Source organism: Nipponia nippon, unplaced genomic scaffold (genome assembly GCF_047370975.1).
Source record: "Nipponia nippon isolate SJK-2023a ecotype South Korea unplaced genomic scaffold, ASM4737097v1 scaffold_12, whole genome shotgun sequence".
In the NCBI taxonomy this organism is placed as follows: Eukaryota; Metazoa; Chordata; class Aves; order Pelecaniformes; family Threskiornithidae; genus Nipponia; species Nipponia nippon.
The window spans coordinates 16,651,193-16,667,005 of NW_028262313.1; the positions used below are offsets into that span (position 1 = coordinate 16,651,193).

The 15,813-nt window shown below is 43.2% G+C and overlaps 1 protein-coding gene across 5 annotated transcripts in view; it reads right to left on the reverse strand.

Moving 5' to 3' along the window:
* FGF13 (fibroblast growth factor 13) overlaps positions 1–15,813 on the reverse strand; it is a 332,528-nt gene that overhangs the window by 42,773 nt on the left and 273,942 nt on the right. For all 5 annotated transcript variants that reach the window (XM_087749067.1, XM_087749070.1, XM_087749069.1 and 2 more), the window contains one exon: positions 10,002–10,105. In XM_087749067.1, coding sequence (XP_087605193.1) covers positions 10,002–10,105 — 104 coding nt within the window. The remainder of the gene's footprint in view (positions 1–10,001; positions 10,106–15,813) is intronic.

The window sequence follows — 15,813 nt, forward strand, 5'->3', positions numbered from 1 at the left end:
TAAACCATCCAATCTGCTGGTAAAAGCTATTATATTGGCATTCTATCCAAAGACTCCCTAACCTATTCTAAATTTTGGATTCCTTTGTTAATCCTAGATTGCCTAATGAAAGCAGTTCGGTATGGAAGTGCAAGTTTCTTGATACAATTTCTATTCAACTGACTTGTTGAATAATAAACAAAAATAATAATAAAATAAATAATAATAAATAATAAAACAAAAAAGGTCTTTCCCAGACCCTTTTTAGATTTTCCATACAGGAATTCAGCAGGTCTACCGCCAAGAATTAGCTTATATATGGAAAAGTTGGTTTCTGAAACCAAGGCTTCAAGGACATAATCTAAACACGACAACTTTCCCGTTTCCTTTGTCCCTGCCTAGCTTCCATACCACACCATGTTTATCCTGCTTTCTAGGACTCGTGCAGGTGTCTCTAGTTTCAGTACTGAGAAGTCGTGCCAAGAGGATGGCATTCAGGTTCTTTGCGACTGAAGTAACAGAGTTTCCTTTGGAAACCCCCTTCAGTTGTGCTGCAGTTCCCCAAAGCAACCATAAAACTCAGAACCTTGGGGATAACGACTCCTGTTTCTTGCCCACTGACTCCCCATCAGTTTTGCTTAGTAGATTTTTCAAAAGATGCCTTTTGACTGACAACACTGCAAATGCAATTTGAACTTTTACAGTCAAGCTGGATTCTCGGTTTTCGCACCTTATCACTTGCAATAAAAGTTCTGCCAGAAAAAGGATGCTTTCCGTGGGTTTGCAAGGATGTAAACGGCCAGAAAGCAGTAAACATTTCTCTTGAGGCTGCCAAGTAGGAACAGAACTGAATTCACGTCCTCTTAGCACTGTCGCAACTGCAAGGCTACGTGAAGATAAAGAGACACAAAAATGTGTTTAATAAAATGACTCCGAATACCCCCACATGACAGATCTGTTAATGATGTCAGCCTGGATTGATGGATAGTCATTTTGGGAAACTGAACTGCCCTTTACTTACTTTTAGCACAGGAGCTGCCAAATTTTGTTTGTCCTAGCACTGCTGCAACAGCCGAAGCTCCAGGTCCTGCACTGCAGCAACAGGCACACACAAGAACAGGCGTAGGAACAGGCATATGCAGGAACAGGCACACTCCCATCTCCTGGTTTCCTGCAGCCCATTCTCACCCCAGTCCCATACTCTCACCACAACCACTTTTTTTCCTGCATATCCTTAACCAGGGTTAACTAACACTTCTGGGTATTTCTCATCAGAGCACCAACAGCCTCCTGAAAACTAACCCATAAAGAAAACATCGATGGGATGCAGCAACAGGACTGACCAGTGAGGGCGCATCTTTCGCAAGCCGTTGGCTTGCTGTTGGCTAACTGCAGATGCCTATGGGAGAGTATATAAAAAAAAAAAGGGTATTTTATCCCAATTTTATCCCAGCACACTTCCCCAGCATCTCTCTGGCGAGCTATAATTCAGGACATTTCTAAGCAAAACATGACATCATTGTATTTTGCAGCATTTTTCTTTCACGAATTTGACTAAATGATATTTGAACCCACAAAAATGAGGGCACCCTCAGCATCCCATTGCAACGAGCTCCCCAGCTGAACCATGTGCTGAGTGGAAAACACTTTCTGCGGATTTAATAAATGTGTTGAATCCTTGTGTTTCAGTGTCATCTGGGGTTAGTTTCTACTCAAGTTCTGAGTTTGTTGTCCAGTACCAACCAACTCCTGTTGGTTCAGGGAGTCCTTGGAGACTGTCTTTGATTGCTCCAGCATCCTTGTTTAGATGTTCATCTTCACATGGGCATTTACAGCTAGCAGCAGGCTGCGAGTGCCGTCGGGGTGAGCCATCTCCTCGGCAGGTTACGGAGCGAGTGTAACGAGGCAGAAGCGCTGCTGAGTCACTGTGACAAGAGCTGCTCATTAGCTCAACCTGCAGCACGAGAGGGAGGGGAAGCCCTTCGGGACAGAAGAAGGGAAGGCAGACAGCTTTCTAGAAGGAAAGGCAAGCATCGGAGAGAAGCTGAGGTTTCACAATGGTACTTTCTTTTAATCAAGCCACGTTCTAAAAAAACAGGGTAAGTTTGGAAAGTTATCTTGCTTCTGATCTTGAAGATATTTCATACGTATCAGGAAAAAAAAGCAGTAACTCAAAAATCCACATAAATACTAACATACATATTGTCCCAGCAAACTGCAAAAGAGCCCAGCCCTACAGGGAGCAGGCACATGTATCACCCCACAGGCACCTATGCCCACTGGTCACAACGTGTAGCACCCACACCAAATGTACAAGAGAAAAGCAGCACATTTCTCATTGGCTCTGCTGAATCATAGCAATGTAATCCATGGTCTGGCGATCTGAATATACAATCCCAACTGAATACGCCGAGAACCTGGCAATACTCTTATTCTCGCACTTTGCAACTCACGCCGTCTGCTCAAGTCCTTATCTGCTTACAACTCTCGCTTGCCAAACATGCTTTGCAACGTGACGCTGAAGAGTTGTGAGTAGCCTGGAAGTCCTGGAACTCAGTATTCCTTGTTTGCTGGCGCAGGGCCGAAACGCGATGCTGGAAGCAAGTGGTGTGTGATCCAGGTGCCAAACTATCGAACTCGGGTCCAGCTCCAAATTCTGCCAAGGCTTTTTTGTGTCACTGTGACCCCAGTGAGCAGTGCAATGGACTGAAAAACTGGGTCTTATGAGCTACATTGCCATTTCAGCCACATTTCTGAGCTTGCTGAGTCCCAAACTCTGCTCTGAGCAACAGCTGAAGTCTGAGCTTATAAAGACTTTCTGTCTTTTCACCCAAGGACTTTGGCATTGATTAGCAAATGACTAACAAGGAGAGTGGATGCACTTTTAGTCTTTTTTCTACTTCACATGTCTATTATTTATCTCATAGGACATTGAAACTGTTCCTGCACAAACAGCTATTTCCCTGCTGATTTTTAACGGCCACTCTGTTAGGAAACCATTGCACAGGCGTCTAACCGCAGGTCTGTCAGGATCTGTGCAGTGCAGTCCCGAAGCATCACTTTCTCATGCTCCGGCTCCTCTTGTGAAGCCTCATCTTAGAAGGTGCTGAGTATCCTCGGCTCCCACCACCTGCAGTGAGGGATGGATTCACAGCGGCACCTCTGTGGATTTCAGATGCCTGGAGGATGACTTGTAGAGAAAAGCAGCATAATAGCTCCAAGACTTCCAGCTTGCTGAGTCTCGTAATAATTCTCCCATGCGAGGGTGATGCCCTCCCCGCTTCTCTGCTGGAGACAGCAGGCAGTCTGTCTCCCAAAATCTGGAATCACACTGATCCCAGCAGAGACAAGCACCTGAACGGAACAGCACCCGTCTCTCCACCCCACCACTCAGCAAGAGCACACATCATTAAGAAAGATGAGCACGTATCTCATTAAGGAAGACCTGCTGCAGGAGAACACTCTGCTACTCCAGGGACCCGACCCCCAGGAGCATCCCACATCACAGAGCGGGGCCAGACAGCCACAGCCAGCTCAGTGACAGGCTACTGGTCCCTTCAGCAAATGGGAGACAAGTCTGGGAGCAGCGGGCTCTACAGCTACACTACTAGGCACAGTCCTGCTCACAACTAATCCCAAAAACTCATGGTCAGATTCCCTGGTAATGGGCTGAGCCTGTGAGCACAGCCTAAGCCAGGGAGTGCCCATCCAGGCAGAGTCATCAGGAGCCTGTGATGCTGCATGGAGACCCACCAGGCTTCTCACGTGCCAGGCACCGGCCAGCATCCACCTCTGCGCTGCAACCCTGCTGTAAGACTGAACCACGGTACAATTGTTTGCATCTGCTGCGCTTAGCTGCTGATTTAGAGCAGTATCCATGGTTGAAGGTGTCAGAAAACATTTATCAGCTCAGGCTGGTCCTACAATGCCTGGGAACCTCCTTAGAGCATGCTGCTGTCCCAGCGCTGACCCCACACCTCGCCTGCCCCCTCTCCCACCTCCGCTGTGGGGCAGTGGGAGCAGTCAGGGCTGTCAGCACGGCGCCGGGTCACGGGAGGGCCGGAGCAGCCCTTCTCACTGTGAGGATTTTTCACGTTTATCCAGCATAGAGCAAGGTGTTGCAATGAAAAGAAAAATGTGCTGCAGCTGTATCTAAGACCCTATCACTGAAGAGAACAAACTATATTAAGGTATAGTCTGCACTTGAGCATCCATGGTAAAAAATGATTTATACTGACATGCAAATTTAACTAGATGAAGCTTTTGATAATTTCCCCTATCTCTTGGTTTGTGCTGTTTCCCTGAGGTGGAAAAATGCTCTTTGCCAGTAATTCATTATAAATGCCCCAGCCATTCCCATTAGCTACAGCAGGTCTCCACTGTACTGCTCAGTATTAAAATATGCACAAACTTCTCTCCTTTCCAACTCACCAAAACCAATTTTTGAATCACTCTGAGAATTTAATCACATTTCACTTCTCTTGGCTATAATCAACATGCATGCTTCATACAATATTTACTTTCTGTGCAGGTACCAAACTTATATATGACAATCTATTTTACATAGAGAAGACAATGTTAGCTGAATGCTCTCTTAGGGTAAATTATATATAAAATTCTGCCCAGGGTATTATATCAAAGTGCTCCTTAAACTTGTGCTAACTCTGTACCGAGTGCATCAGACAAGAAATGGCAAAATTAAGCCACGCACAGCAGCTCTATTAAACATATTGGACATCCTGGAATAGCTAACAACGCAAGCATAAACAACTCTGCTATGTAGCATACTTCCTAATACCCATTCTATGAAAGGCTGGATGCCCTGGATTTCCAACAGATGAGTTGAAAGGCTGCAGGAGGGAAGGACAGACTGGGCCCTATCACACATTGTCAGGGCAAAGGACTACCCTTAGACAAGAGCTCTGTCTACCTTCGAGTGAGCAGCCATCTGGTCCGAGGGACCATCGGTGGCAGAAATGCACTGGGTGTGCCCCTGAGGGCATCTCTCGGCCCAGGGACAAGCTGGGGAAAGGCTGTCCCACTGCTCCTCTCCACGAAGTCCTGCTGGGGAGCTAGGCATTCCTGGCAGCCCTTGTGTGGGGCTCGGAAAGGAAAAGCCAGACTGGGGACTCCCTTGAGCCCATGCTCTCCTCTACACCTGCACACTGGTCAGCCTGCTTGTCCCAGCTGGGAGAAGCTGTAAGCTTACTTGCATACGACACTATTAAATCAACACTTTGGCATATCACAGGAGCCCAGAACAAGATAAGATGGAAAACAAGTGCTCTTCACAAACCAAGTGGCATAGCTCCTGAGACCAGCCAGAAGGATGCAATGAGCAGCACATATTTAATTTTACTGTTTCTGACAACGCATCCAGGCTAAACAAGCACACAATTATATGGGCTGAAATGTTCTACAGGACAAATATGCATTTCACTGACAATCATTAAATGATTTTTAAAATACTGACATGATGATCTTAAAGGTCTTTTCCAACCTGAACAATTCTATGATTCTATGATGGTTCACAGAAAATAGGGCGTTTTTTAAAATTTGCTGTATTTTGGGTTATGTTTCAGCCTATGCAGAATTCAAGCAGTACACCCAATTCTCTTCACCTACATACATGCCTTCCCTTTAATGAACTTCACTCAGCTGCTGCTCTGTATCACCGTGAGCCTCCTCCATCAAATCACAATCGCTTTAATGAGAAAGCAATAGCTCTAGGACTACATATCTGACAAACAGATCCTTAAAATATGTTTCACTCTTTTGTCCAAGACAACAAAAGAACACAAGGAATTCATAGGGTATGAAACCTGAAAAACTCAAGCATAGCATATATGGTGGTCATCTGAAAGATGCGGTTGTTCATAGAAAGAAAAATAAAATAAAGTAAAAACCATCCTAAAATACAAAAGGGCATGATTCATTATGTGATTACATAAGACAGCAGTGCCATAATGCTGTTTAAGTCATCTACAGTAGCATGACACTGGTGTAAGAAGGGATGAATCAAGCCCTGTGTTTTCACTTTAAAAGGATGCTCAAGCAGCATATAGCATGAAGAGCTACGGCTTCAAATAGCTCCTGACAAGGTCCCTCCAAATAAAATCGCAAGGAGGGGTTCAGCTTGGGAGACGCAGTCACACAACTCCCATCGACTTTGGTAGGAAACTGGCTACACAAAAAAAAACATTTCAAATGTGGTGTGCTTCTATGCTATGAAGATGCATTTTCCAGCCGGTGCGGAGAGGAGGCACGCAGTGCTCAGTGTGTGTTGGGGCGAGCAGCGGCAGCACGGCAGGCTGTGGGGAGGACCAGGGTCGCTCCCCTTCCCAGCCATCCAGGACTTTTAATGCACTTCCACAACAAATATAGATAATTATATATTTATTTTAACATAATATCTTTATTTTTGTTTAGCTGAGTTGCTGCCTTGTCCCCGAGGAGCTTTTATGATTACATTAAAGATCTTATTTTTGCTCTAACTGACAGACGCCACAAACTATCTATAAACCCTGGCAGCCAACTACAGATATCTCTTCTCTGCAGATTTATTATACATCACTGATCCCCTCATGGAGCAAATTCACCTCATTCTTGAGTGCAGTCACTGGATCAGAAGCAAACCACACTGCAGATTACCTTTGAGGTCAGATACCTGAATCTCTGTCCTGGCAGACTACTAAGGAGGAAGAGGCAAGGTCAAGGCCAGAGCTCAACAAATTAGCAAACTAGATCCACAGATATTCTCCGTCTGCCAACAACTGTAATGGATTGTGGCTAGGACATACTTTCTACATACGCAGGACACTCAGAATCAACTAAGTCAATTCTGTTGCTGCACAGCCCAAACCTAAAAAATACACCACAAGGAACGAGACATAAGAATTCACCGCAGTCACTAAAAGGAAAACGAACTGTGATTTAATATTGCAATTTAGTCCAAGATACATGGAAATGCGACACCTGGTGCGTTAGCCCTAATGTCTGTGCTTTCCTGTGCGAGTGTGGTGAAGCACTTAGCTGAGCCTCCATTTATCCTCCCGTAAGCCAGATGTCTTATTTACCTATTTACCAGTGGGGTAATTGCCGTGGACCTAACAGCCTCTTTATCAGGCGCGGTGTTTTAGAAGTGTTTCAGGCTAAAAGGCGCTATCAGGTGCAAGGCACAGACAGTAGTACGCGGTGAGGGACAGGGATGGCACATTAGCAGGGTGTTTTTCAAACCTTTTACCAAATGAATCTATAACCTTCGGCAATGCAATCCGAACGAAAGGGCTCTGCACAGACACAAGCTAGAGTCGCAATAAAACCGAAAGCAAGTGATCATGGCATAGACCGCAATATTCTCGCTCCCTATTACATTGCATCATCAATGCTAATTTCATTTCTCTCTGGAAATGGTACAACTATCTGTTATAGTTATCTACAATTTAAGTACATTTCTATTTTTCCTTATATTCTTGCTTCAGGAATTTGACAGTGTTTTGTGGGGCTTTTGCTCCTGATCAATCCCATGTTGCCATCTGTCTGCTCCTGACAAATCCCATTCAGGAACACATCCCTGTAAGGGCTTGGAAACCCTCAGGATGTGTAGACGGATGTCATTTACTTGAGCTGATCTGTTCCCCGGACTCCCTGTTGGCATCCCTCGAACAGGTGAGTGTTCATCTGGTATAAATCAGCTGAGCTCTCTTGGGACTCATTTACATCCACCAAGAATCCAACCCAAAATATACAACTAATTTCCCATGTTTCAGACTGTCCGTCTGTATCCCTTGCTGAAAGGACCATTATCAGCAAAAGAAATGCTAGAAACACTTAAAAAATGGTGCTGCAAATCTGGCAACCTTTTTGCATAGCAAGTGAAGTAGGGGCAGATGCTCCTCACCAGCCCTTGTCCATTCCCTGGGCACGCTGAGAGAGACATGAGCTAGGTTTTGCCTGACAAGACAGCTTCTTGCAATTATTTTAAAGGACAAAACAACCAAACCAGAAGGCACCAGGTGATAAACCCAAGATTATTGAGAACCTGGGCAGAAACTTTCTTTAGAAAAGTAGATCAATATTAAATGGAGACCCGTCTTTGTGAAGAGTATTTAAAAATATGAATTTGGGACACAACAACATGACAAAAGTCTGTTTAGGGCCTTGCCAAACCCATCAGGTTCAAGAATAAAAGAATAAATGTAAAAAAATATAGCTGCCTAATAAAGAAACAAAAATGACGATTGTTACAAAGGGAAAAACAGAAGGATGTCACCAGTTAATTTTGCAATGGCATAAACTATTAAATTCACAGATACTAAAGGATTCAAGGAAAACACTATTCGTGGCAACATAAGACCACATGAAGAACTACACCTAATCAGCACAAATACCAAAAATTACAACCAAAGCGAATCTCTGCGCTCTGCCCAAGATGCTTAGATACCTATGAAACTAAAAGCTGGACTTAATAAAAATAAGGATTATATTCTGCCACTCCTCCTCACGTCGAGGAATACTAGAAGTGATACTTCATTCTCTCAGTGGTCCCTTTGACTTCAGGGTTATGTCTCACAATGAGAAATTACTGCTCCGTTGTAGGTTAACGGTGGCAGAATCTGTCACCATCCTATTTTCTGCATCTTTGCAAAAATATATCTTCCAGAACGTATGCAACGGAAGAACTGACCTACTCAAACTGAGCACGTTTGCTGTGCACAGTGATGGAATTTGGCTTTATGTACAAACTGCTCTATCCCACCCTGAGACGCGACTCGCGGTAACGCTCCCTGAGGCAGAACTGAGCCCGCAGAAGCCGGCACGGCACAGTGCTCTCTCGGCGAGTGGGCAGCCAGAAAGGAGTGAGGATGCTAATGTAAATGAAAACGCACAGTGCAGTCAAAGGTACATTTGCAGTGCAAATGTAAATGACACTGTGCAGTCATAGGACCATGACTACACGGGATTAAGGGGACTTTGCACGATCTGGCTGTGTGGCTCCAGCCCTGCGAACGGATCTGTGGATTAACCGCACTAAGCAAACAGCCAGAGCAAAAGGAAAAGCGGAGTTCGATGCTGTTCACTGAAATTTTACTTTGTCCCACAGCACAGACAGTTCTAATTTGCTTTTGCTCTGGCAGATACAAGAGAAAAAATATGCAAAGCTGTCCCTCATCCCAGCTGTCAGGATTGCAAAACAAATGAGAGATTTGAGTAAGTTTACTTAATTGTTGTCAGTATTAAAGGCACCTTAAGGGAATCATTCTTAGAAGAGAATAATTTGTAGCAGATAATAAATTACATTTTCCTCTATTTTCCTCCTTGGGAAAAATCTATTAAGACTTTATAATTAAAACTCCTGAACATAGTTCAACTAAATGTTTTTAATTTAAAAGTTGTCTATTTTTAAAAATGTCCTTTTTTTTCATAAAAACACTGTTTGCTCTCTTGAGAAATGCCACTGAAAATTATTAACTGACATTCTTCATCAAAACTGCTAAATGAAACATTTCTTTTCTCACTCAGCAACTGAAAGGCATAAGATTTTGGCACCTAATTCCATTTCTATTTGAAAATCCTGGCCAAACAAAAAAATTACTTTCTCAAATCCCTTTTAATAACAGTAATAAGAGATTATATGGGAAGATATAAAACGTGTTCAGGCATGCGTGTGATTCACAAAGTTGTCCCTTTCCCTTGTGCTCCACGCTGATTAGCACAAGCAGTCCACAGCAACCAAGAGATAGCATCCTTTCTGTTTGGGGCTTTGGTTGTGTTTTTTTTATTTATTTCACACTTTGGGATCAAAGTTTTCATCAAAGGCACTGCAGTTGGATTCTGTACATCCATATATATTCATAACGGAAACAGCAATAAGCTAAAACCGGAATATCACCACTATACTGAACTTGCTGGCAAATCCCACCTCTGTAGGTTATAAGCAGATTCCTTAGAACAGTAAATTATTCATTTACTAAGTTCTTACCATAATTTCAGTGAGAATAAAATTAAAAACGTTTACTTACTGATGTATATAGGTATCCTTCACTGTTCATTGCCAGATATAATTTTGTTTGAACCCCCTGAATCGCCACCACTCGTAAACCCACAGGTATGAGGTTAAACAAAGCTAGGAGAGAAAGGAGATAGAGAGCAAAATTAATCCTTTAGAGTATGCAGCTTAGACAGAGAATTAAACCATAATTATCAGAACCAAATAAAAAAATGCCCATTCATGCATACATTAATTGCTGCAGGTGCCATAGAACAATACTGCTACTATCATGGTAATCACTAATAGCTCAGAAATTATCTACAGAGGATATCAACGTATCTCCCCCATTCTGAAGATGAAGAATTGGAGGTACTGAGAGCTAAAATGACTTACCTGCCTCATGAGCAGAATCCAGGGTCTGCTGAGTAGGGTTGAACATACTGATTTTTTTTTTTTTTTCTTGACAACAAGCGGGGAAGAAAAAAGATAATCCAAAAACAAAAAAAAGTTTTCAAGACGAACAAAACTTTTTTTTTTTTTGCAAATTCAGATCAAATGCAGTAAATATTTTTGACCAAAAGGAAGGAGCAAGATGAAATTCAGCAAAGTTAAAAAACTTCATTAACATCTCAAAATGTTTCCACTCAAAACTCATCGTGTTTTCTTCTCTTTTTGAGAGGAGAATGAATTTGAAAAAAGAGAGTTAAATAACTTCAAAATGAAATGAAATGACAGCATATTCATTAGATCAAGCCCTAAATCTGTTCTTTCAAAATTGAGCTGCTTCGAATGTTCTGCTTGCGTTTATGCTTCTATACATGCTAATAGTGGCAGTATTTATAAGCAGAGAAACATCTCTTCAAAAAAATGAAGATTCCGGTTTGTAAACTAGCAAATAAAATTTAAAAAAAAAGCAAAGCTCTGCCATAGCTTAGATTCATGGACACCTTAAAATTGAACACAAGTAATAATGAGTTGAATACAGTACTTTGTGTTCAATACATAGGATTAAAAATAATAGGGAGTTAAGAAAGTTTTCAAGAACTGTTATCATAACCCAAAGCATCTCCTTCCAGTTTGTTGTATAAATGCAGAGACAGGATGAAGTAATGCTAAACTAGCTCTTATTTCCAATAGTTTATTACTTGGCTGTAAAACTCTGGTCTGCTTCAGGCTGAAGTTTGGTATTTATGGTCACCATCTGAAGCCAATTTAAAATAGAATTATGAATTTGAAATATTTTTATTATTTTCAAAAGTATAAGCTAAGAATTATGACCCATTATACATTCCTTTTTCAGCCTGACAACCCCCAAATGGTCATATTTAATTAAAAGAAAAATTGCATCTTGCCAGCATTTAGTACAGATCCTAAATTCTGGGTGCAGGGTTGTCAAGAGTGTATCAAAAAAGGAAAGAGCAAACGTATGCGTGTCCTACTTCGATAAAGGTATAGCCAGAAGTTAACGCTGTGCGTTGGAGATGAAGGACTAAATTCTGGTAAAAACAGACTCTATTCCAGCAGGCAGCTGGACCTCCAGCTCTGTGTGCTTTCCTGGGTTAACCTCCGCATCTCAGCCCCGTGGCTCGGTGAAGAGGGGGTGCAAGAGGCTCTGGGGGGGCCGGCAGCCGAGGGACACGCTCAGGGCTGAGCTGAGCCTGCCCGGCTGTGCTGGCATACTACGAACTACGGGTGCTCTGCTCTGAGGTTGGGGCACCTTTGAGCATTGAATTTCCGACAAAAGACAAATACAGCAGAGCAGGTAAAAATACCCAGAACCAACAGATAAATGTAGGAGACCGTAAAATCATACCTTATGTTTTCCCTTCCCTCTCAAACACGTGAGTATGCATGCAGACACAAACACACACACACATGCAGCCCCTCCTCACGTTCGCTTGCAAGCACAAAATCAGCAGAGATGGCTTTCTCTTCACTAAAACAAAATCCTCTAGTTCTGTGCAGTTTTTGGCAAATAAAACTTAGATTTTCAGCAAGGGAAACGCTTAGGGAAATAGATTTCTCATTCGTGCTATCAAATGCTTGAATTTATTTGTGGGAGAAAATATTCCCTGCCTGACTCAGTAAATATTGCCTTGGAGAGCCCTCTTTTGCAGTTCAACCCCAAAAAGCAGTATCTGATCTCCATGTAGGCAGGAGAGCACAATTTAAAGCTCAGTATCCAGGCAGAACCTGGAGGTCTCTTTTGAAAGGCACTTTCTTAATGGCATATTTACGAGTAGGGCAAGCATTTAGGTATTTTCAGCACAAGGGTATATGAGTATGGGCTCCATGGTAAATAGTGCTATGAGCCTGTCGGCAGACCAGCTGAAGACAGGCCAAAGCCTGGGACAGTCGAGAAGATACAGCTCACAGCCACGAGCCACGGAGATGGGTTTTAGTGAGCGATTCCTGGCTGTGCCGTGCTTGGCAAAGTGAGCAGAGATACGAGACTGAGCGACTTCTGCCAGGGAAGGGCTGGGGCACCCACTGTGATGGGTGCTCAGCTGCTTCCCTCAGCAGCTGAACATGTTTTCCTGCCATAAACGTACATGCTCTATTTTGAGGCAAGACGAGGGCTGGGCACACTCAGAAGCTGGTTTAGACATGGGTGGGATTAGCAGCTGCTGTGGCACAGACTATCGGAAGCTGTGAAAGGGCTGTGGGGGAGTAATGCTGCCTCTGCTGAAGGGGAGAGGGACTGGCTGTTAGAGGGGTGCACAGTCAGTCTGTCCTATGCCAGCACAGCCAGACACACAGCCAGGCTGCCCCAGCTGCTGCCTCCAAGGCAAGGGGACTTTGGCGCTGCACCAAAAAGGGGACTGCCCCCTTTAGCAGCAGCCGTTGCTCCCACCGTCCTTGCACAGCAGCAACTCCAAGTCCAGCTTCTGTAACAGTGAGTGGCCTGTCTGCAATCAGCGAAAGCTGATGGGGCCAACAGCAGAGCCACGCAGCCCCCTTCTCGGCAAGCCCCCGATGCCACGGACAACGGGTTTGAGATCCTATCGCATTTTTAGCGGCTGACCCTCATGTGGGCAGATACAGCAGAAAGGGTGAAAAAAAAGCTACAGGAAAATAAATTGTTTGCTACTACAATCAGTTTGTGTTAGCATAAGATAATGCAAAGTTATTTGCATCCTAGTCTTTCCCTATTACATTTGCGCTGTGTAAAATAAGGACATAATATCCATGGTAATGAAAAACTTGGCGATGCCTAAGGGAGAAATGATCTTTGCTATGGCCCTTGTGCAATACAAGCTGACAGAGAATTAGAGCTGTAAAATAAGAGGCAACAGGCCACAGCTGGATTTATGAACATATACATTTCTGTGAGGTCTGTGCCATCCTTGGCTTGGCCACTTGGACCTTCACACGCTTTCTGCAGGACATCGTTTCCTATATTTCCTTATCAGTCCTCAAATCTTTTTGTCTTGCCAAAATTGGGGAATAAATTCTGCCTTGATTTAAAACCTTGCCCTATTTAACACATTTAATGAGGCAAAAATCTGTTTTGCAGCCAGGGAATCCTTTCCATGAGGCACCTTCCTCCAATTACAGAGACTCCTGGCTAAAACCGAGGTCTGGTGAGTGCTACGGCTCCTCAAATCTGTGTTTCACCTCCTGCCTAAATGGTGCTCCAAAACCTCACCTTTCTTTTAAACTCCCTGCAATTGTAGATGCAACCTTGTTTTTGTGAACCCTGCATGCAGCTGTGGGTCTGCAGAGCTTGAAATAATTGCTCCGAAGTCAGGAGCTGAAAGGGATCTTCAGGCAAACCTCCCACCCAGCTCTAGGTAGCAAACGACGGAGAAGGTGGACTCCTGGCCCTAGGATGTGGTCAGGAGCACAAAACCACAGCTGGCTATTGAGGCTACCACCTCTCCCCATCCCTACTATAAAAAGGGACAAAAAATTCTGAAATTTAAAAAAGGCTGGCCAATGCTGTGTCTGGAGACCAGGTGGACTATGGCTATGGTTTGCTCTAAAAAAATGCAGTTTCAGAGTCCTAGCACTGTGCAACCACTTTGCTGGCCACAGCTGTGTTTGGGGATGTTCCCCTTATTGTTAAGGGGAGTTTTTATTATCGCAGTGAATACAAGGCAAATGGTCTCAGAGCAAATGTTCAGTGAAGGTGGCAAAAGGGAACAGCAATGATATCCCTCAGGGGGTGCAAAGGAGGAGAGAACAGACTGGAGAAGGAGTTGCCCCATATTTGGAGGGGGCTACAAGTCTTGTGGCTTCCCCACAGTGCACGAATGTGGGCTAAATGAGAGATGTCTCTGCAGATATTGGAAGAAAGGATTTTAGAGGGCCTGATCCACTTAACATTCATGTGAGCAAGGCTTTGGGGGAAGCCTCTTATGTGGGCTGTGATCCACACCATAAGTCAGTCTGTCTTACTAGCTCCATTAAAAATATTGCAATTAAAATAAATCCAGGACTGCAGGACATTCAGGTCCATACACTTACCTTACATAAAAGAGGAATATATACAAAAGCATACGTTTTTTTATAAAATCCTCCTCTGTTCTAAACACTTAGATACTGCAGCCCAGCTGCAACCATTTCTGGGATACTTCCATTATATTTAAGTGTTCAGCAGTTTGGAAGGCTGGTATCCGGCAACAAGGGGTTTTTATGATTTGCTTTGTAATCTGCCAGGTTATGGTAAATTTAAGGACACAGTGAAAACAAAGATATCTTAGAAACAGACACATCTGTATGAATGTCAAAAGTACAGATTCCTGTAAGTTCTACCTTCTTTTGAATCTCAGATTCCCTATTAGAAGAATTGCAAGCAAAGTATTTGAATGAAATGATCACTTAAAAAAAAGATGGAATTTCAGATATTTGCTCTGGTACATTAAAAGTTTATAATATCATGCTTTGATTTGAAAAGTAAGGTTTACCTATTTCTTCTTCTTTTTTAAGATAATTAACAGAATTACCCTGAAATCCTGAACGATCCGTACTGACTTTTAAAATCATAAATATTAGATCATTCACTTGAAAGAAAAGCAATATTCAAGGTCTATAAGGATCATTCTTAGAGCAGATTCTGTGGCTGCACTGAGGAGAACTCAGTAAGATGGTAGCAGCCGCTCAGCATTGCACGGGTCTGGTCTTTGTCCTGCCTTCTCTGCGGATGAGGACGGGACCTGGAGCCAGACCTCAGGTTACCCTACAGATCTTAGGCTTGTGCTCTGCCCTACGGCCAGCACCTTCAGTGGCTGCAGAAGAGACCTCCTCCAGCAGCCTAACCAGTTCCCTCCTGCCACTCAGAAGTTAATACAGGGGTGCAAAAAGGATTAAAGAGGGTGCGGGAAAAGTGCGGGAGCAAGTGATCGGACGAATAAGATAGGATACTTCCTATTGCATCTAGTGCTTACTCTGCCATATTCAAGTGCCCTGTAAAATGAAATTATGTTTCACCTGTAAATACTCTTCATATGAAAAGGATGGCACTTAAATCCGTGCTTTTTAATAATTAAAAAGGAAGGTCTGCCTGTTGATTTTCTGCTTGGTTGTCTAAGTGGCCTGAAATACCTTCTCCAACTCCTTGCTCCTCCTAACTCCTTCTTTCAGAACAGAAATGTAGTTTAAGCTAAACAGTACAACTATGTGAAATGCTTAAATATTTTATTCACACACACCAAATCTATGTTCTAGTCATCTTTTCCCGTTTTCTATTAATTCTCAAAGTTGTAAAAAACAAACAAACAAACAAAAAACAATCAAACCAAAAGCATCCAAAGCTTTTTCACAAAACCTGAGGGAAATCTGGTCGAAGGTATAATTAAGTTTAGACGGGGTAAAAAATAATAATAATAGGGAAATGTGAA